At 41.8% G+C, this 20850-nt stretch overlaps 1 protein-coding gene across 2 annotated transcripts in view; it reads left to right on the top strand.

The window, feature by feature from the left end:
• SYT1 (synaptotagmin 1) overlaps positions 1-17043 on the top strand; it is a 586497-nt gene extending 569454 nt beyond the window's left edge. For both annotated transcript variants that reach the window (XM_066257602.1, XM_066257600.1), the window contains exons 10-11: positions 9278-9411; positions 13913-17043. In XM_066257602.1, coding sequence (XP_066113699.1) covers positions 9278-9411; positions 13913-14119 — 341 coding nt within the window. In that variant the 3' untranslated portion in view covers positions 14120-17043. The remainder of the gene's footprint in view (positions 1-9277; positions 9412-13912) is intronic.
• The last annotated feature ends 3807 nt before the right edge of the window (positions 17044-20850 follow it).

The following is a 20850-nucleotide window of genomic DNA, read 5'->3' as shown; positions in this document are numbered from 1 at the left end:
GAGCTGTGAATGCCACAGTAGAGTCTGGATTTTTTTTTTTAGTGGGAAAGCCACTAAAATTTTTTAATGAGGGCAATGGTGTGAACAGTATAGTTTTAACGATTATCTGCAAAAGAGTTTGAGGGCATAGACATAAGAGAGATTGGATTTCTGATCTTGAGATGTGCCAACAAGTTAGAAAAAGGGAACCAACCAGAGATAATATGAAGGTAAAGGGAAGACTGTGGTGGCCATAAGCTCATGAGAGGTAGAGAAGAAGGAATCAGAGGTGGCCCCAGATTTTCTAACCTTTTGGTCCAAGAGGCTGTAATCATGGCACAAGGCCAGGCTTAAAGGGGGGGAGGGATAGTGTGCTCAGTAGGTTTATTGTCTTTAGGATAAGAGCTGAGAGGGTTATAACCTTACAGTACAGCATCAGGGTTGTACTTAACATTTCTGCAAAGTTTTTTCACTCTGTTCCTATAACTGAAGGAAACCCACTTATTGAATGTTATACTTAGTTCCAAAGTCTTCTTCCAAGGTTACTCTAGACCAGGGGTAGTCAACCTTGTTATACCTACCGCCCATTTTTGTATCTCTGTTAGTAGTAAAATTTTCTAACCACCCACTGGTTCCACAGTAATGGTGATTTATAAAGTAGGGAAGTAACTTTACTTTATAAAATTTATAAAGCAGAGTTACAGCAAGTTAAAGCATATAATAATTACTTATCAAGTACTTTATGTCAGATTTTCGCTAAGTTTGGCAGAATAAATCTTTATAAAACAACTTACTATAGTTAAATCTATCCTTTTATTTATACTTTGGTTGCGCCGTTACCGCCCACCATGAAAGCTGGAACGCCCACTAGTGGGCGGTAGGGACCAGGTTGACTACCACTGCTCTATACTGTTGAAAGGGAGACTGAATCTCTGCATTGCTAAAGCCATGCCAGTGACCAGTGTTGGTGCAGACAGTGCCTTCCAGCGCCAGACTCTGTGGTCAGAAACTTTGCTTAGTAACAGTAGCAATGATACAGGATGCATAATGTTGCATTGTGGGATGTCTGAGAAAAGTAGTGGAGAGAAAAATCCCACTAAATGTGTACTAAAATAATATCAAATGTGATTAAGCTCATAAAATCTGTCTTTGAGAGTCTTGAGGCAGATGAAGGGAAAAGAGAAAATAAAGAAAGGTCAGCTCATGCTCAGAGAGAAAAAGAGGGACCCAGGAAAGTTTGGCAGGGAGAGTGCTGTCTTAGTCTGCTGAGGCTGCAGTAACAGATCACCAAGGACTACTGGCTTAAACAACAAACGTTTCTCAGAGTTCTTGAGGCTGGAAGCGAGAGGACAGAGAGCCGGCCGGGTCAGGGTCTTGGTGATGGCTCCCCTGCTGGTTCACAGCCTTCTTCTCATTGTATCCTCACACAGTGAAGAGAAACACAAGCTCTCTTCAATTTCTTCCTACAAGTCTCCAGTGTCATGACCTACCTACTTCCCAAACACCCCACCTCCTAATATCATCACGTGGGGGTTTAGGATTATAATATATATAAAATATCTTTGGGAGCACACATTTACTCCACAACAAGTAGACAATGCCAGCTAAGGTGGTATTACAATTATCTATCTGGAAAAGAAAGAACTTCTGGGATTTCTTTTGAAATTTTGCCATACCCAAAATCCCCATTCCCCTCCATAGACACAGTCATCAAATCAACTAAGCTTTAGTGCAGCAGGGTAGAGAAGGGTGCTAATTGAAGCTGCAGAAAAATAGGGCCATCTATATGTCATCACCCTTTTACACTCCTACTGAAAGAGGACAGATTCAGTGTATCCAGGGACTATCAGATGTAGGTGAATGGGATGGCATATATGTTTAAAAGATTCCTAGAGATAAATATTGAAGCATCAGATCCAGATCAGGCTGCTAAGGATTGGCCACTGGAAGAAACCCTCCAGAAAGGAAACTCTTACCAATTCCTATAGGAGATTTATGTGAGAGGTCTTCCATGAACATGAATGCTGAGATAGGGACCAAATAAACAAAAATATTGGTGCCAGATCATAGGCTGTCTACTCCATGAATAATATTCCAAAGGAGCTGCCCAGCTTGGCAGAGCTAGAGAACTGCCCTTCCATCTTCAAAGTTGCTCCTCTGCTAGAGCTGCCCAAGTAACATGCTTACCATTTAAAGTCAAAGGAATACAGCACAAAGAAGTTCAAAAACTTATCCAGGACCACACAGCTAGTGGCAGAGCCAAGATTCAAGTTAGTCTGGCTCTGGAGTCTGTACTTGTCAACACCATACTAAAGTGTTACTCTAACATATCACAAAGAGCAACAGATTAAGAGTCAGAAGACCCTGATTTGACTGCTTGGAAAGGGTGGGAGGGGAACAGACTTTCTGAGTCCGGTTCCTCACTGGGCTTGTTGTAAGAATTATAGGAGATGATATAATTATATATATATATATATATATATATATATATATATATATATATATATATAACAAAAAACAAAACAAAAAACTCACTCCCAGGGGTCAGTGGGTATGAAAAAAACTCACTACTCAAACGGTTAACCTTAATCACATTTTAAAAGTCTCTTTTGCCACAGAAGGTAACATGTTCACAAGTTCTAAGGAAGAGAATGTGGACATCTTTTAGAACAGCTATTATTCTTCCTACCCCAATTGTGAACATTAGAAACAAAGCCCACAGTTTTGTATATTAAAAAGACTTGTCAACATATAGAGGGTTACTTTATTTATTTTTATATTAAGTGACAGGCGGGGAGTCAGAGAAAGACTCCTGCATGCTCTACCAACCAGGATCCACCTGGCAAGCCCCCTACAGGGCGATGCTCTGCCCATCTAGGGCCACTACTCCGTTGTTAGGCAACTAACCTATTTCAACACTTGAGGTAAGGCCATGGAGCCCTCCTCAGTGCCTCCTCAGTGCCCATGGCCAACTTGCTCCAATCAAGCCATGGCTATGGGAGGGGAAGAGAGAGAGAGAGAGAGAGAGAGAAGGGAGATGGGGAGTTTGGAGAAGCAGATGGTCACTTCTCCTGTGTGCTCTGACTGGGAATCCAATCCAGGACTTGCATACGCTGGGCCGATGCTCTACCACTTGAGTCAACCAGCCAGGGCCTGGGGATTACTTTATTACAGTGTCCTGAGAAACCTCCAAGTCATAACAGCTGTTATGACAGAAAGGAACAATGTCCAATGAAGCTAATTGCAGATAAAAAGGAAGTCTGACAGATGGCGAGTGAAGGGTACCATGCCATCTTGAGAACAAAACCACATGATAGACCTGAAAATCATCGAAAATGGGATGCAGAATCTGAACTCATTGTACCCGCAGTTTATTACTGGGAATGAAGAATCTTCTTTCTGACTCCAGTTCATCATTCTCCAGAAGTGAAAAGTTGCAGCCAACCACTGTTATAGAATAGGCAGACAGCAAGAGAGAGACCTTCCTCTCTACCAACTTAGAAAAATCAAAAAGGCCCTATCCTTTTTAAAGACAAATTAAACAAATTAAAGAAGCAAAGTGTCCCAACATTTGCACCTGTTTCGATGGCAACAGGAATTATCTAAAAGCTGTGAACAAGGCTGTGGGTATTTTGATGATAGAGTCCATGAGTGCTTCTTCCGGGATGAGACTAAAGCAATTCAGCCATAGAGAGGGCATCCCTGAGGACAGTGGCCCAGCATAATAGCTTCCATCATTCCCCATGCTATTTACATGTTTACAAAAACCTAATGGAAGTTAGATGCCGCACCTGGTGTCCAGCATTTGTACTCAGGAAAAGCAAGAACAGCATTAATGAGGCTCATTACAGCCTGTTTTATCATTTCCATAAAATTATATCCAGTTAGGCAATGACCAGGACTCCTATGCCACTGTGAAACTCCAAACTGATGAGCCCCTAAACCAGAACAAACTTGATTATACAGAGTCCTACTTTGCAGGAGAGGTGATCCTTACTGTAAATGTGCATCATTCAATCATGGGTGTGACACATAGTTAGGTGAGTATATTTCCATTTGGAAGACTCTGCAATAGTTAGGGAGACAGGAACAAGATCTAGATCCCAAAAGAAGTTACTAATGAGCTAATCAAAGTTTTAGTACCATCTCCAAAAGGAACAGAATTAAGGACAAGACTTCAGTACAATGAAAGAACCAGAAAACACTTAGGAAGTCAAGCCAATCAAGGAGTGGATGAAAATATAAAAGACTGGAGAAGACAGAGAAGCAATCAAATACTTCAGACACCTGGACCAAGAAGATACTCAAATATGCCCACCTCACATTTATACCAAATCAGACTTAGACAGTCAAGACTTATCCAGGCACAGAAGTTGATAAAGAGTAAAACCTATAACAACCTATGGAATGGGAGGGAATATTTGCAAGCCATATTTCAGATAAGAAGTTAATATCCAAAGTATACAAGTAACTCATACATTTCAATAGCAAGGAAGGAAGGAAGGGAGGGAGAGAAGGAGAGACTAAGGTAGGGAGGGAGAGGGGAGGGAAAAGGAAAGGAAAGGAAAAAGAAAAGAACAGAAAAGAAGGGGGAACAAAAACCAAACAATCAATTTTTTTAAATAAACAGATTTCAATAGATTGTTTTCTGGAAAAGACATGCAAATGGCCAACAAGCACATGAAAAGATACTTAAAATCACTAATCATCAGGGGAATGCAAATCAACACCATATGAGATATCACCTCAAACCTGTTAGAATGGCAGTCTTCAGAAAGACAAGAGATAATGAGTACTAGCAAGGATGTGGAGAAAAGGGAACCCTTGTGCACTATTGGTAAGAATATAAATTGGTACAGCCACTAGGGAAAACATTATGGAAGTCCCTCAAAAATTAACAACAGAACTACCATATGACCCAGCAATTCCACTTCTGGGTATTTATCCAAGGAAAATGAAATCACTATTTTGAAAAGATATCCCCATGTTTATTGCAGCACTATTCACAATAGCCAAGACAGGGGGAAAAAACCTAAGTGTCTATCAGTGAATAAACAAATAAAGAAAATGTGATATATACACACACAAACACATACACAATATATTATTCAGACTGAAAAAAATAAGGCAATCCAGCCATTTGCAGCAACATGGATGGACGTGGAGGCTTTTATGTGATGTAAAATTAGACAGAAAAAGACAAATACTGCATTATCTCACTTATATGTAGACTCTATAATAAAATTTAAAAAAAGCCAAACTCATAGAAAGATAGTGTAATGGTGGTTGCCAAGAGCTGGGGGGAGTGAGGAAAATGAGATGTTGATCAAAGGGTATAAACTTCCAGTTATAAGACAAATAAGGTTTGGGGATCTGAGTCAGCAATGCTGTATTTTATACTTGACAGCGAGTAAGAGAGGAGACCTTGAATGTTCTCACCACACACAGAAAAAATTGTAATTACGTGAGATGATGGATGTGTTAACGTTATTGTGATAGTCACATCACAATACATATGCTTTCAAATCAACACATTGTACATCGGAAACTTATACAGTGTATGTCAGTTATAGCTCAACAAAGCGGGGTGAAAAAGAACAGGGCCTCTGCATTATGGCCAGTCTTGGTCACGATCAAAGCAGGAGTTTTGCCTGCAGTGTAAGTTGCTTTGGTCCCTGTCTCAGAATGAACTTGCAAAGACTGACACTGCCTATTCAGAACGGGTCCACACCCGCTCCTCTTCCAGCCCTCTGGCCTTTTAAATGTATCATGAAATTACGGAATACTCTGAATCACTGTCAGAACCATCCGATTTCGCTTATGAAAGTCTCAGATCAGCAGATTTAGCTCTCTGGTCTCACAACCTACCTCCCTCCTACTGCCTTCTTTTTGTCCCCCACGTTTTTGTTCCACGCGCAGGTGGAAGCACGTGCCCCTTAGGGCCTTCACACGTGCCGCTCTGCCTGGCTGGCACAGCTCCCGCCACAGCCTCAAGTGTGACCTGCCCCCCCCCATCTTTCCGTTCTTAGCTCAGGCCTGGCCTCCTCCACGAGGATGCTGCTGATCACCCTTTCTAAATTATCTTGTTCTCCCCGAGGCATTAATCACATAATATCAGAGCTCATATTGAAATCTGAAATGATCTTGTTGGGTTTTTAATTTGCTTATTCAAACGCACAAGGAATTTTCTTGTCATTTACCGTGTTCAATGAATAAATAAACAGTCATTGTGCTTTTCTTGAGAAAACCTATGCCTTAGGTTGAAGTTTTAGCACACAAACATAGAATGCATAAACATTGATTTGGGGGCACTTAGTAATTGGGTATCAGCCGTGCCAAGGAGCAACAGGAGACTCAACCATTTTATAGAAGTACAAAGGGTTGGGATGGGAAGCCAGGAAACTTCATAAGCAAACAAAGTTTCTGAACCAAAAATCAATCTTGGCTGTGAATAGCAAGATAGATTATCATTAAAAAGCCACATTTTCCCTTTTCTTTGCAACAGTTTACAGTGAATATCTTTAACTTACCAACTAGTTAGTTGGCAGAGCTGGTTTCTTATCTCTAGGTCTGGTTTTTAAAGATATTCATTTTGATGAAAATCTTCCTCCCACAGTCCCTTGACTGGATGTAGTATGAATAACAAAAACAAACCCAAAAAGCCACCCAAGTAACCTGAGCTTTGAGGCAATGGGAAGAAAGCAGGACTGACAGTAAGAAGACCCAGAGTATGAGGCCCTAAAGAAGTTCCACTTATTCATTCAATAAAAATTAAATAGTGCCAGGTACTGTTTAGAAAATTCAGTTAGTGAATGTGGAGAACCAAGTTTTTCTGTCCTGCAAGAGTTATTATGTTCTACTAGGAATAGGAAGAGGGAGATAAGAATATTTTCTGGTCTGCAGTTTTATCTGCTAAAAATATGTGGGTAGACTAGATCATCTATAAAGTTCCTCCCAGCTGTACATGTTTTAAAGAGAGGAAAGAAATTTTTAGAAGGTTTAGCAGTGGTTACTTTAGAGGAGTAATCATGGATGATTTGTTTCCCTTTTCTTTTTTTATCATTGCTATCTGATGTTTTTTCTAAAATGAACATGTGTTATATATGAAGTAGAAAATGATTAAGAAGAGAGTAGATTTTCCTATCAAACGTGGACATTGGTTCTCGGTGACTTGAAGGTATGTCATTTACCCATTACCAATAAGAACTGCAAATAGGAATCATTGTACTCTTCAGTGACTTACTTTTAGTCTTACCTTTACCTCATGAGGCCTGGGGAAAACTGCTAAGGGAATCTTTCTGCTCCTTTCCTCGTTACCTCTGTGTGCACTGGCTTATTTACCGCTCCCTAAACCCTGAGAGCTCTTCTCTGCCCAGGGATGTGCAGGCTCAGCTGCTGGGTCCCTGTCTCTTTCTCTCTCTCTCTCTCTCTCTCTCTCTCTCTCTCACACACACACACACACACACACACACACACACGTTTACTCACACATAGAGACTCTTCTTATCCTTCAACCTTTATATCTCAGTTTAAATGTTATCTCCACAGAGAGGCCCTACGCTAGTGATCTAAGAATTTCATTCCTGCCTTAGCCTCACCATACTAACCCTGGTCTCCCTAACAGATCTCTGTTCTACTCTTTCCTCCAGAACACTCTTCTCCACTTGTACTTTCATATGCATTTCTTTTCTTTAAAACCTGTTGTCGGCCCTGGCCGATTGGCTCAGCGGTAGAGCATCGGCCTGGCGTGTGGGGGACCCGGGTTCGATTCCCGGCCAGGGCACATAGGAGAAGCGCCCATTTGCTTCTCCACCCCCTCCCTCCTTCCTCTCTGTCTCTCTCTTCCCCTCCCGCAGCCAAGGCTCCATTGAAGCAAAGATGGCCCGGGCACTGGGGATGGCTCCTTGGCCTCTGCCCCAGGCGCTAGAGTGGCTCTGGTCATGGCAGGGCGACACCCTGGAGGGGCAGAGCATTGCCCCCTGGTGGGCGTGCCGGGTGGATCCCGGTCGGGCGCATGCGGGAGTCTGTCTGACTGTCTCTCCCTGTTTCCAGCTTCAGAAAAATACAAAAAAAAAAAAACCTGTTGTCTATTCCCCTCACAAATCCCAAGCTCCTTCGTGAAAACAGGAACATCTGTTTTGTTCACTCTGCTACCCCTCACGCCTAACTAACACTGGCTGAGTAAATAAAAACTCCATGAGTGAGGTGGCTCTTTTGTCCTCTCCTTTTCAAGAGTTATTCCCATAAAGTAGGATGCTGCAGCCAGCTCCCAAAGCCATTTACTAAATATTCAGAAATTTAGTTGTTAGATTGTTTATAGCTTGAAATCAGCTATGTTAAGAGTATTTATATCACAGACATAGCAAAAGTTATATATCAAGTCATTTTTTTAATCCAAAGACCTGGTTTACCAGCACACCATGGCTCTAATCTCCTAAATCCAACTATAAATATTGATGATACCATAGCAAAAAAACACAGCCTGCATGTTGCTTAAAATATTTCAGTAAAAAATGAAATTTTTAAAAATACTAAATATATGGCCTGACCTGTGGTGGCGCAGTGGATAAAGCGTCAACCTGGAAATGCTGAGGTCGCTGATTCGAAACCCTGGGCTTGCCTGGTCAAGGCACATATGGGAGTTGATGCTTCCAGCTCCTCCCCCCTTCTCTTTTTCTGTCTCTCTCTCTCCCTCTCTCTCTCCTCTCTAAAAATGAATAAATAAAATAAAATAAAAATACTAAATATATGGTTATACAATTATTTTTCCTGCTGGGAATACTTGGTCATTTTTCTTCTTTTGTGTGTGTGTGTGTGTGTGTGACAGAGACAGAGAGAGGGACAGATAGGAACAGACAGACAGAAAGGGAGAGAGATGAGAAGTATCAAGTTTTCGTTGCAGCACCTTATTCACTGCTTTCTCACATGTGCCTTGATGGGGGCTACAGCAGAGCAAAATGACCCCTTGCTCAAGCCAGCAACTTTGGGCTTCAAGCCAGTGACCTTTGGGCTCAAACCAGTGGCCATGGGGTCATGTCTATAATTCCATGCTCAAGCCAGCAACCCGTGCTCAAGCAAGTGAGCCCATGGTCAAGCCTGATGAGCCTGCATTCAAACCAGATGAGCCTGCGCTCAAGTTGGCGACCTTGGGGTTTCAAACTTGGGTCCTCTGCATCCCAGTCCAATGCTCTATCCACTGTGCCACTGCTTGGTCAGGCTACTTGGTCATTTTATAAGCTAAATTATAATCTAAAATACGTGTCTCTGATTACCTGCACTTTTTGTTTCTGTTTTTCAGACCCTTATGTGAAGATTCACCTGATGCAGAATGGCAAGAGGCTGAAGAAGAAAAAGACAACAATTAAAAAGAATACACTCAACCCCTACTACAATGAGTCATTCAGCTTTGAAGTACCCTTTGAGCAAATCCAGGTAATGTCAAACATAATATTGTCTTCCCATTCAATTTCACTTCTTCAGACCACACAAATTAAACATGCAGATGTTGTAGATTATCAAAGCACATGCCTTCATTAGAACTGCCATTCTTATTCCCATGCACATTTGATGTTCAAGTACATCAAGAAGGGAAGGAGAAAATACACAGCACAGGATGTGCTGAGTCATCAGCCAAAAGCAGTGGGTACTCTGTTAAGCAGAAATACAGTAGGATAAAGAACGTCAACAGAACAACTCTACTAACCCAAAAAGTACATCTATAAAGATTAAAAAGGCCAAGAACAAATGACCTTTCACTATTTACTCCTGGACCATACTATGTAATTCTTCTCATCACATCTAATAGCAAAAATAAAAAGCAATAGAGGTAAGAGAAGTATATTGGTTGATGCTAAATACACGGTATCTTTGAGCTTTATTATCAAAAGACAGTTAACAGTAGAAAAATTAGGCCACATTGTATTTTTAATTGTTTAATGATAGCTTCTTGTTTCTGAGCCTGAATGGACAGGTAGTTTTGTAAAACTGGAACCTTAATTTGCTAGATAATAATTGTTATGATAGGAAAGTACTCTATTAGACGACTTTGTGGTTAACATGTTTGAAATAGAATGCTATATGTAGCCAAAATTATAGCATATGATCTTATTACTTAGCCATTTTTAAATAAGGTTTAACCTTAATTTTTATCTAAGGTTTTCTTATTTCATATCCATAGTTAGGTTTTTAGAATCCAAAGCTCACATCCAATAATTATGGGTAATTTCTTGCTAATTTTTAATGGGTATCAGAGAGTCAGGATACTTAAAGCAACACTACTCTTTATTTAATAATTGATGTGAGTCCATCTTTTCATAATATAAAAGTTATCCCATAATTTGAAGAAGAAATGAAGGGTAGGCATCAAAACAAGTTAGAGCTCTATACACAACCACAATAACAAGTCAGCTATTATTCTTCAGTTGCATATTTTTACTATTAATACATTTTTAAAATGCAGAATCTTATGAATAAATCACACCTTTCTTCTATAAAGAAAGCTAAGAAAATAGCTATATTTATTGTATACTTATTGAGTGCCTAGGCCTAAATTAAGCACTTTAAATGCATAATCTCATTTAATCCTTACAATAACTATATAAAAGAGATTCTATTATCCCAATTTTATATATAGAGAAACTGAGGCTTAGTATTTTTTATATGTAAAATAAGAGTAATAACAGAATCCATACCAAAGTGAAATTATGCATATAAAAGCACTTGTAACAGTGCCAAGCACATAGGACCACTCAGTAAGTGGTTCCTACCATTATTATTATTCATAAAGCCAGTGTTGTCTCTTTTTCAAATTAACATTTTATTATAAAATAGACCTGACAATAAAATTAAAGCAATATATAAATCAGTACTATCCAATAGAACTCTCTGTGAGGATGGAAATATTTGATCATCTGTGTTGTCCAATATGGTAATCACCAGCCACAGGTGGGTAGTAAGCACTTTAGTCACCAGGATGATCACCTTTATTTATTTCATTTTAATTTACTTAAATTTAAACACCTATATGTTTAAATTTATGTAGCTAGTAGCTAGTATATTATATAGGGCTGTTTTTTTAAATTAATAATCCCTCCATGTTTCCATTGACTTAAGGGTTTTATATAACCTCTCTCATACACATCTTCACATGGCAGCAAATTGTCCCTACTTATTTACTTTCAACAGCTGTTATATAAGTAAACGACATTGCAAAGAACACTGATTCCCTGCCCCCAGTTACTTGCTCACTGGTCCAAACCAGTGAGCTCTGTGCTTTGGACCCACTGGCAAACCCCTAAGACATCCAATTTTCTTCAACACTTTATTTTGCAATATTTATTCAGTGAACTCTTCTGATTTCTAAGACCTTCTTCCTATGGAAACTAACAACTCCTGGCATGTTGTTTTTCACTCTACAACACAAGTCCAGGCACTGAGATAAAAAAAAAATTTGATTGAAAACCTTCCGCTTTAAACTATAATCCTATACCTGTTTTTTTTAAAAAAAAAAAAAAAAAAAAAAAAAAAACAGTTCCTTTTCAACTATAAATTGCAGCAAATGCAGATAGAGTAAAAATGAAGCACATGGAAAACAAAGTGTTTGCTGGGCTTCTGGGGCAGCATGTTGGAGATGACATTTTGTCAGGACAGAGAGAGCCTGAGCCCCGTGTAGAGTACCTGAGGCAGGGAAATGATGGGCATGCCTTTGACTACAGCCCTCTCCTTTGCTCCTGAAGTCAATGTATTCTTTTCTTTCTATCCCTCCCAGGAGGCTCTTTGCCAAGTCTTTGCATTTCTCTAAAAAAGTAATCAAGCATTTCATATGCTATAATAGGGGTTTAGTTTTACTCTACCCCAAGGTTATAAAGTTATCTGTGCTTCTGTTTTTATTCATATGAGATATGAGAGGAAAAAATTATGCTGATTTCCAAATGCCCATGAAAATGTTGCATTCCTTCTCCTAGTCTCCCTCCCCATATGTATAAACTATATACACAGCTGGAAAAATTAATTCAAGGCCTTCATAAGAGTATTTTGGGCCCTGGCCAGTTGGCTCAGCATGCAGACATCCTGGGTTCGATTTCTGGTCAGGGCACACAGAAGAAGTGCCCATCTGCTTCTCCACTCCTCCCCCTCTCACTTCTCTTTTTCTCTTCCTCTCCCACACCCATAACTTGAATGGTTTGAGCAAGTTGGCCCTGGTTACTGAGAATGGCTCCATTGCCTCTGTCTGCCTCAGGCACTAAAATATCTCAGTTGCCGAGCAACAGAGCACCACCCTACATGGGCAGAGCATCACCCCCTACTGGGCTTGCCTGGTGGATCTTAGTAGGGGCACATGCAGGAGTCTGTCTCTGCCTCCCCTCCACTCACTAAATAAAAATAAATAAATAAATAGGATATTTTTGTCTTGAGTTTTACTAATCAATACATTCCTAGTGCATCATCAAAACTCATTCCAACCATTCACTCCAACCTCCAAAAACCCTGTTACCTTTGTGCACAATGTCCCCAATGCCCTGCCCCTCTTCCCTGCAATATGACTGCATTCTGATGAATTTGTGGGAAAAATTCTCACACCCAAGCTCAGTTCCAAACATCATCCAGAGGACAGGTAATTCCCTTGACAAGGGGAACAACCAAGGCTACCCAAGGGAAGACAAGTTTGTTTTTTTTCTTGACACTGTGTTTCATTTTATATTCTAAATCTCACTTTGAGAAGTGATCATTCACTCAGATCTGAAGCTGTAGCCAGGTGCCTACTCCCACACATTGGTGCAAGAACGCCGTCCTCACAGTATGAAGTCTACTGAAGGGCCACAGCCCCTCTAAAGCACCATGTGTTCCCGACTTTCAACTTTATATTTTCTCCTCTTTTTAACTCTGGCCACCAAATGTTATACATTCCACTTCACTCTAAACTCTTCCTTTATCTTTGCACTCAGCTTCTAGATGAGAGCCAGTACATATTTTGACTAAACAAATTCATGCCTTAAGAAGCAGAACTAAAATCTTCTTTTAAAAAGTATTTCTTTCACATGATAATGGCATGGATTGGCTTTCATCAGTTTGGTCAGTGCAAAAAAAGTAAGTTATTAAAGAAACCCTCAAAATCTAACAGAATTGCTGAAATAAATCACGTGTAGCCTAAGAAGGTTATTTGCATTTGATGTCAATGCCAGATTCATAGTAGCAGTTGCTCAATTAATGTTTATTGAGAGTGTGCATGAGTGAAAAAAATAAAATTATCTTTGCTCTGTGACTATTTTTTAAAGACTTTTATTCTACTGTCACATTTTATATTCACAACAATTTTGTGATTAGCTGAAATTCTATATTCACTTTATGAAAATGTTGCCCCACCACCACCAAGTGGGATTGTGGTGCATGGTTGCTTAGTGAATTGTAACCCATAAAAGAATGGTCTGGGTACCAGTGTCAGAAACTTCCCTGATGAGACTTGAAACAGATGGATTTAAAGATGAACGCAAGTGGACACAGGCAGCAGAGCAGTGGTTTACAGCATGCACTCTGGAAACCAGAAGACTCATTCCTTACATGACCTCGGGCAGGTTTCTGAACTTCTCTGCACCTCATTGTCTTACCTGTAAAATGACGATATAAATAGGATCTATTGTGAGCAGCAACCGAACAGTGTATGTAAAAGACTTAGAATAGTGCCAAATACAGAATATAAATGGACACTTACTGAGTATTTTGAAGAAGATAATGACAACAACAGTAATGGTGGCAATGATGGTGCAATAATGGCAAAACAGGAATGACATGTTTCCATAGTCAAGTCATTTGCAGCCTCATCCTTGAGTATGGAGATGGATTCTTCCCATTTCCAAATCCTTAGATCTCAAGGAAGCCTTGTAACAGGGAGGCCTCTCTAGAGTTGGATTCATGTTTATTTTGTGTCCTCTTTCAGAAAGTGCAAGTGGTGGTAACTGTTTTGGACTATGACAAGATTGGCAAGAACGATGCCATCGGCAAAGTCTTTGTGGGCTACAACAGCACCGGGGCAGAGCTGCGACACTGGTCAGACATGCTGGCCAACCCCAGGCGACCCATTGCCCAGTGGCACACCCTACAGGTCGAGGAGGAAGTTGACGCCATGCTGGCAGTCAAGAAGTAAAGGAAAGAAGCCTTTCTGCATTTGCCCACATAGTGCTCTTTAGCCAGTTATCTGTAAATACCTCAGTAATATGGGTCCTTTCATTTTTCCAGCCATGCGTTCCTAACACAAGTCAGTGGTACTTCAGATCCTGTTTTAATTTGCACAAATGTAAACGTAGAGAGCCCGAGTCCTTCATTCTACCATTGCCCTCCAAATCTCCTCTTCTTTTAAGCAATATGATGTGTAGATAGAGCATGATGGAAATTATTTATTGTATCACAACAGTTGTACATAGCAGTATGCTAAAGATTTATTTCTAGTTTGTGTATTTGTATGTTGTAAGCGTTTCCTAATCTGTGTATATCTAGATGTTTTTAATAAGATGTTCTATTTTAAATTATGTAAATTGACTGAGATATAGGAGAGCTGATAATATATTATATGGTCAATATAGTATCGTCTGCATTCCAGCAAAAATATTAACTTGCAAGGCACTAGTACAGTGAAACTGACATCTTAAAGGACAACTTAAACCTGAGCTTTCTATTGAATCATTTGAGTACCAAGATACACTTACACCACGTATTTGGTGAGTGAATCCAATTTTGTAGAATTTCTTCACAGGCAAATTAGCATGATCTGAGCAGCATCCAGGTTGACCTCCAGGAAGCATAGCCACAAAACAGAATAGCATCTGTCTGTACATATCTACAGAGCTAAAATCAGGGCTTCACTCTTACATTTGAAGGAGCAACTGAACAGGAATCAATGATTTCATATTACTCCATATAGAGTAACAACTTGATGGTGTTCCGTGTGTGTGTGTCTGTGTCTGAGTGTCCGTGTGTGTGTGTGTGTGTGTGTGCATGCATGCATGCATGCGTATGTGCATTTGTTTAGGGATGGGGGTGGGTGGGAAGAAGCAAGGGGAGAAGTCAGCATTTCTGAAATATTGCCTGACTATTTAAAAAGAAAAAAGTAGCTCTCCGTTACCACCTTTATACAAAATGTGCATCCTGTGAATTCTGTTCCAGATTTCACAACTCTAATAATCCCAAAACGTTTGCACACTAGACTTTGTAACAAAATATTTTATTATACAAAACCAGATTAGAAGGAATGCAGAATATTTTTAACACAGCAATCTGTGTTTATTACGCAAAATACTTTGTGGTAAACAGACAGTATTGTAGTCCCATCAAAAGATGAAAAGTAAACAATTAGCCATAGTTCTGAATGCACTTCAATTAAGCCAAAACAGACAGCTAGTGATCTTTTTATATATGCTCTTTTTACTTAAATAAGTTTTAATTTGTCCTTTAAAAAAAAAGGTGAAACAAAACCAAGAACAAGTTCTAGAAAACTGAAGCAACCTCTTAACGTATTCTAGATGCTTGATTTAGGAGGAGTTTTTAAATGTTTTCAATGTTATTATGTAGTAAATGGCACTATTATAAAGCTACTAGTCATTCCATAAGAGTCTTCAAGGACTGCTCTGTGTAACACTGTGACTGCCGTGTGTGCTTAGACACGTAGTTTCCTCAGTGGATAGCACTCAATTTATTCCGTAGTGATATTGTAAACAATACTGCCATTCCCTTCTACTGCACTGCCCACATGTGTGTAGCACAAACAGTTCTCATTACAAAGGACCAATTCAGAACTGAAAAGCTATGCATAGGACAAGGAAGATACATAGAATGGGGTGGGACACACAGCATCTTGTCAAACACTGTGCAATATTCCATATTTTCCCCCACGATGGCAGACGACCACTCTGGAAAAGCAGCCTGTTACCATTCCACAGCCGGGCTTTCCCCCACTTGCGTCTGTGGCCCACTTGCATCTGTGGTTCACTCCCAGGCCCAGAGAGCAGGGGTGCTCTGAGGTGGAAGTTGATCTTCACAAATGCCAAGATAAAAGAGAGGGAAACGGAGCACTGGCCTCATGTTCAGACTTTAGGGTGTCATGCCACACTTTTCTAACAACTCAAAGAGAATTCAAAAAGGGCTGGTGGAGGCTTCGAGCATGGGGTTACCTGTTTCCTGATAAAATGAGAATTCCTGTCATTATTCTTTCCTCGTCAAAGAAAAGGCATGCCCTTTGACGTTTCAGCCCAGTGATAGTAAACTCGAGAACTGGGACAGACCAAAAGGACAAAAGAAGAATAACATCTCCCTCCTCTGAGGATGGTCTATACTTAAAAAAAAAAAAAAAAAAAAAAAAGAGTAGAAAATGCGCAAATCATGACATAAGATTAGACATGAGTTTGAACAAAAGTCATATCAGAATCTTTCCATTGTCAAGGACTAAAGCCTACTAAAAAGAGGGAGTTGATTGACATGTAAAAGGTCCTGAAATACCAGAAGCTGACATTTAATTTTACTGTATTCAGCTTTGAGTTGTTTACACTGAAACAACACTTTAGAACGAGCAGGTTCGAGCTGCCGAAGACACATTATTTCTTGCATTAAAGTACTATTAATGCATCCTCTTGCAACACTGCCAGACATGGGATATTGTCACCATAGAAGTAGTTGGTACTATACCATCTGTCACGAGTCAGTGACCGAACCTGCGTTAAGACCAAGATTCATCCTCAGACAAGCCACGTGTACCTTTCTGACAAAGCTGTGTGAAGTACTAGAACCTGACGCTCTAGAAAGATCCTAGTTGCCTTTGTGTATATTTACTGCCTGCTTGAGTGTTTCTCTGTGTGGGTTTTCCCTGTATCCTGTAGAACTGTTGGGGTGTTCTCTTCTGCCATATGGCTCGTGGCCCGCGAGCCAACTACTTTAGCTGTATTTTACCTTCATTTTTGATGAGGTGGTTTAAATTTTGTTTCACTTCGTGTAGTGAATTCCACAGTAGTTTTCTGATTGTTGTTAAAAATAACTTAACATAGTACACGGATATTCAATAAAAATGTTTTATTTCCTGTTGATGTTGCCAGTGTTCAGCTCTTTTTCTTACGTGACTCTGGCGGGGGGGGTCACCGGCCTGGTGACCTTGGGGCGCGCTGGAAGCAGAGGCAGTAAGGAAGAGCTTGCCCTGGGTGCCAGGCTGACCATGTCCTGTGTGCAGAACGGCTGGAGGGAGAACACTGCCCACGGCACCGCTGGCCGTCACTGCCCAGCGTTCCTGGGCAGAATCATTGTCAACGGATGTTTCTCTGTTCCTGCTTATGAGCAATTTCACCTAGCGGAATTTTAGGACCCCTGCTTTGCCCAAAATAGGTCCTCCAGGGTTTTCACTCTACAGCCTAAGTCTCCACAATGGGACTGAAAATGATTTTTAAACCCCATTTTAGGAGGGCAGCATGACATTAAATTTCTTACCTACTGTATTGCTAGAGAAACAAGTAACCATCTTTCCTTCACTAATTTCAACATTTAACAGGTGCCTACTGTGTACCATGTTTTTAACTGGATACTGGAGGGACAATGAGTGATGTAATAATGTGCACCCGGCCCCGGAGCCCACAGTCTCAGCCAGCTGTGTAAATGTGCTATCACGATACACTACAATGTGCCCCTTGGATCCCTGAGAACTTTCACTAGGCCACTCACAGTGGACATCACGGTGTGCGCTGAGGCGCCCAACCTGCAGCGGCCAGAAGCCGTGCCCACTGAAGGCTCCCAGCTGTGGCCTTCTGACCTTTACTGAGGAAGCTGCCTTACCTCAGAGATCCTGCACTCTCCCGGGCAGCCCACACCCCAGGCCCTGGCTGCATCGCTCTGCTCTGAGATGCTATCTCAGTTTCACAGCCCCAGGGTTAGTTGAGAACACTTTGTCATGCAGTTCAAAGTCTTCCTCTGCCCCAGCAGTTTTCCTTGCGTTATTCCCAGAGCGCTCCCCGGTTAAATCTCTTCTTCTTAGAATCTGCATCCTGGGAAACCCAGCCCATAACACGGTCTTTGGGGTGAAGGAGAGATATCAAGAAAAGTTTTCTAGAGAAGACAACACTAGAGGATGTCCTAAAGAAACTGGTAGGAGGCTTCCCAGTGGGTAGGCAAGACTGACAAAATCTACCTCATTTACCAATGTTTGGGATTTAACCTGTTGCAAGGTCTTTGACAGCTGGCTACCTCAAACTCTCCTCAGCCAGCTTGTACTGGGCACTGCCAACTAAAGACAGGGCTGAGCTAAAACTGCTTAGACAGCCAGGGAGGGACCGTGCAGTCACCGTTCACTCTGAGGAAGCGACAGGCGGGGTTCTAAATGTAAGCTGAGAAGAAGAGACGTGAGGCCCACTAAGGTTAGGTGCAAAAAATACATAAACAATCAGTGTTCTTAGTATGTTGGTTTAGTCTTCCAACAGTGAGCATTTTATTCTTCTTAACTAGTGTAATTCCGGTGGCTGAGGCCAGGCAGGTCCACATTGGATTTGGGCAGACGGTAGAGAAACTACGGAGCCAGAAAAGGTTGGGCCATTCCAAATGGTGGACAAGCACACAGGCAGGGGAAACGGCCTCTCAGGCCAACAAACAGCAATAATGGCCTCTCACAGTGGCGAGCAGGCAATCCGCTGTTCCTAGTCCCCCTGAGCGCAGGCTCCCATAGCCTTCCATAGGCCACACACACATGGGGCTGCCACGTGCTCACGCACTAGTCAGGCAAAGGGCTTGCCACCCATAAACCAGCGAGCAAGCCTAACACAGCTGCCCCACAACTAGCTCTTGGCATTATGTACAAAACTAGAATATTTCTTAATGAATTACTAGGAAAAAAATTATCTCATCCTTCTATTTCCCAAAATATGTTTAGGTCTAAACACATATATACTTAGATTTTTTTTAGGTGTTCTAGTCAGAAAAACAAAACCACCTCAGTTGTTTCAAAGAGGGAATTTTATAGGAAATTGGCCACAAAGAGAGGGCTGAGAAAGCACGACAGAGACAGTGGGTTAACCCCGAGAGTAGTATATACCACCTGTGATTGGATGCAAGGGCTACCCTAACAAAATGCCACCCTCTGGGTGGCTTAACAACAAAAATTTGTTTTCTCACAGTTCTGGTGGTCGGAAGTTCAAGGTCAAGGTGTTGGCAGAGTGGGTTTCTTCCGAGGCCTCTCCTGTTTGAAGACGATGTTCCCTCTGTGCCTGTGCCTTAGCCTCCTCTTCACGTTACAGGCTTAAGTCATTATGGTAATTAACTTTAACTTAATTACCCTTTAAGGACTCTGTCTCCAAATGTATTCACATTCTGAGGTATTGATTGGGGGTTAGGACATCAGCAGATGAATGGGCAGGTGGATGTAGAGCACATCAGCCCATAACACCACTGCTAAGTCTGGGAAAACAAAACTGAGAACAGAGCATTGACACTGCCCAGAACTTCAGGGGAGGGGCTAGAACCTGTGTGAGCTCCATTTTTCTGGGACCACTAAGGGTTTTCTGTTGCTGGAGGGGGCTCCCCCTGACGATCTGGGACCACCAGAAAACCCAGATCCGGGAGCAGCTCCCTGTGGCTAGAGGAGAGCTGGCAGAGCTGGAAACAGGGTCAGGGTGCCTTCTCCTTTCCTCCTAACCCAACTCAGCGGGATCCTCGCATGGACAGACCCTAATCTGAGTCAGCCGGAACAGGAGCCTAGGAAACAGCCTGCTGGGTCTTAGAGTCCCCCCCAAGCACATAGTAGAGCACAGACAGGTGGGAATGAGGGCAGCCAATATGCAGGCAATGACCAGTGTGATCCTGGACAGGAGACCTGGCTCTTCGGGTCTGCCTAGGGCCAGCCGGTAGTGCATGGGTTCTTGACTCTGTGCAGAAAAAAATTCACATCCAGGTGGTCCTGAAACAAGGAAGAGCCTAGAATAAAAGAAGGAACAGTAGGGTGCCTAGACAGGGCTGCCTCAGCTCTCTAAAAACCTTACGGGAAAGAAATAAGTAGAGAAAAGGGGGCCTTGGAGGCAGGCTCAGGGGGATAGCCCTGGACAAGCTGCTGCTGCCCACTGCTCCTGGGTTGCAAGTCCAATAAGGACCCTTAGACTTTAGGAGATGCATGCCTGGAGGGGGTGGGGGCAGGGAGAGGCAGGGTGGGGGAAGGGGAAGGCTTGGATGTACTCACACTGGGATCTTTGCTTTGAGGGATTTTAAAGACTGGGAGTTTAGAAGAGGGTTTCAATAGAATATTCACCAGCTTTACCAGGTGTGACCCCAGGGTTCCATCAGCCTGGTAGTCGCCCACCTGGGCCTGGAGCCAAAACACAACTGAGGCCTAAATATCATCTCTAAGGGGGTAACACTCTGCATCTGGCTGTAAACTGCTCATTTACAGTTTATTCAGCTCTCTGCCTCAGTTTCCCCATTCTATTTGACAAGGAATTCTCCTAGCTTCTTCTTCCTATCCTGCCCCAAATGCACGAGGTGTCTTAGTCCTTTCAGGCTGTTCTAGCAAAAATACCGTAGACAGTATAACTCAAACACACATATTTATTTCTCTCTGTTCCGGAGGCTGAGAAGTCCAAGATCAAGGCACCAGCAGATTCCATGGCTGGTGGGGGTGGCGGGCAGTCTTCTTTCTCCGTCCTCACAAGGTAAAAGAGGCAAGAGAGCTCGCTGGGGCCTCTTTATCAGGGCCCCGATCCCGGCACGAGGACTTCACCCTCGTCACATCATCACCTCACAAAGGCCCCACCTCCTCATGAGGGTGTTAGGATTTCAGCATAAAAATTGGGGGGTCACAAGCTTTTTAGCAGCTGCACAGACTTTCTGAATACTCCGTTTCTTCCTCGAAGGATTTGGGTGCAC

Source organism: Saccopteryx bilineata, chromosome 2 (assembly GCF_036850765.1).
Source record: "Saccopteryx bilineata isolate mSacBil1 chromosome 2, mSacBil1_pri_phased_curated, whole genome shotgun sequence".
Classification (NCBI taxonomy): Eukaryota; Metazoa; Chordata; class Mammalia; order Chiroptera; family Emballonuridae; genus Saccopteryx; species Saccopteryx bilineata.
The sequence above is the reverse complement of the archived record's forward strand: the minus strand, read 5'-3'. Positions and strand labels throughout refer to the sequence as shown.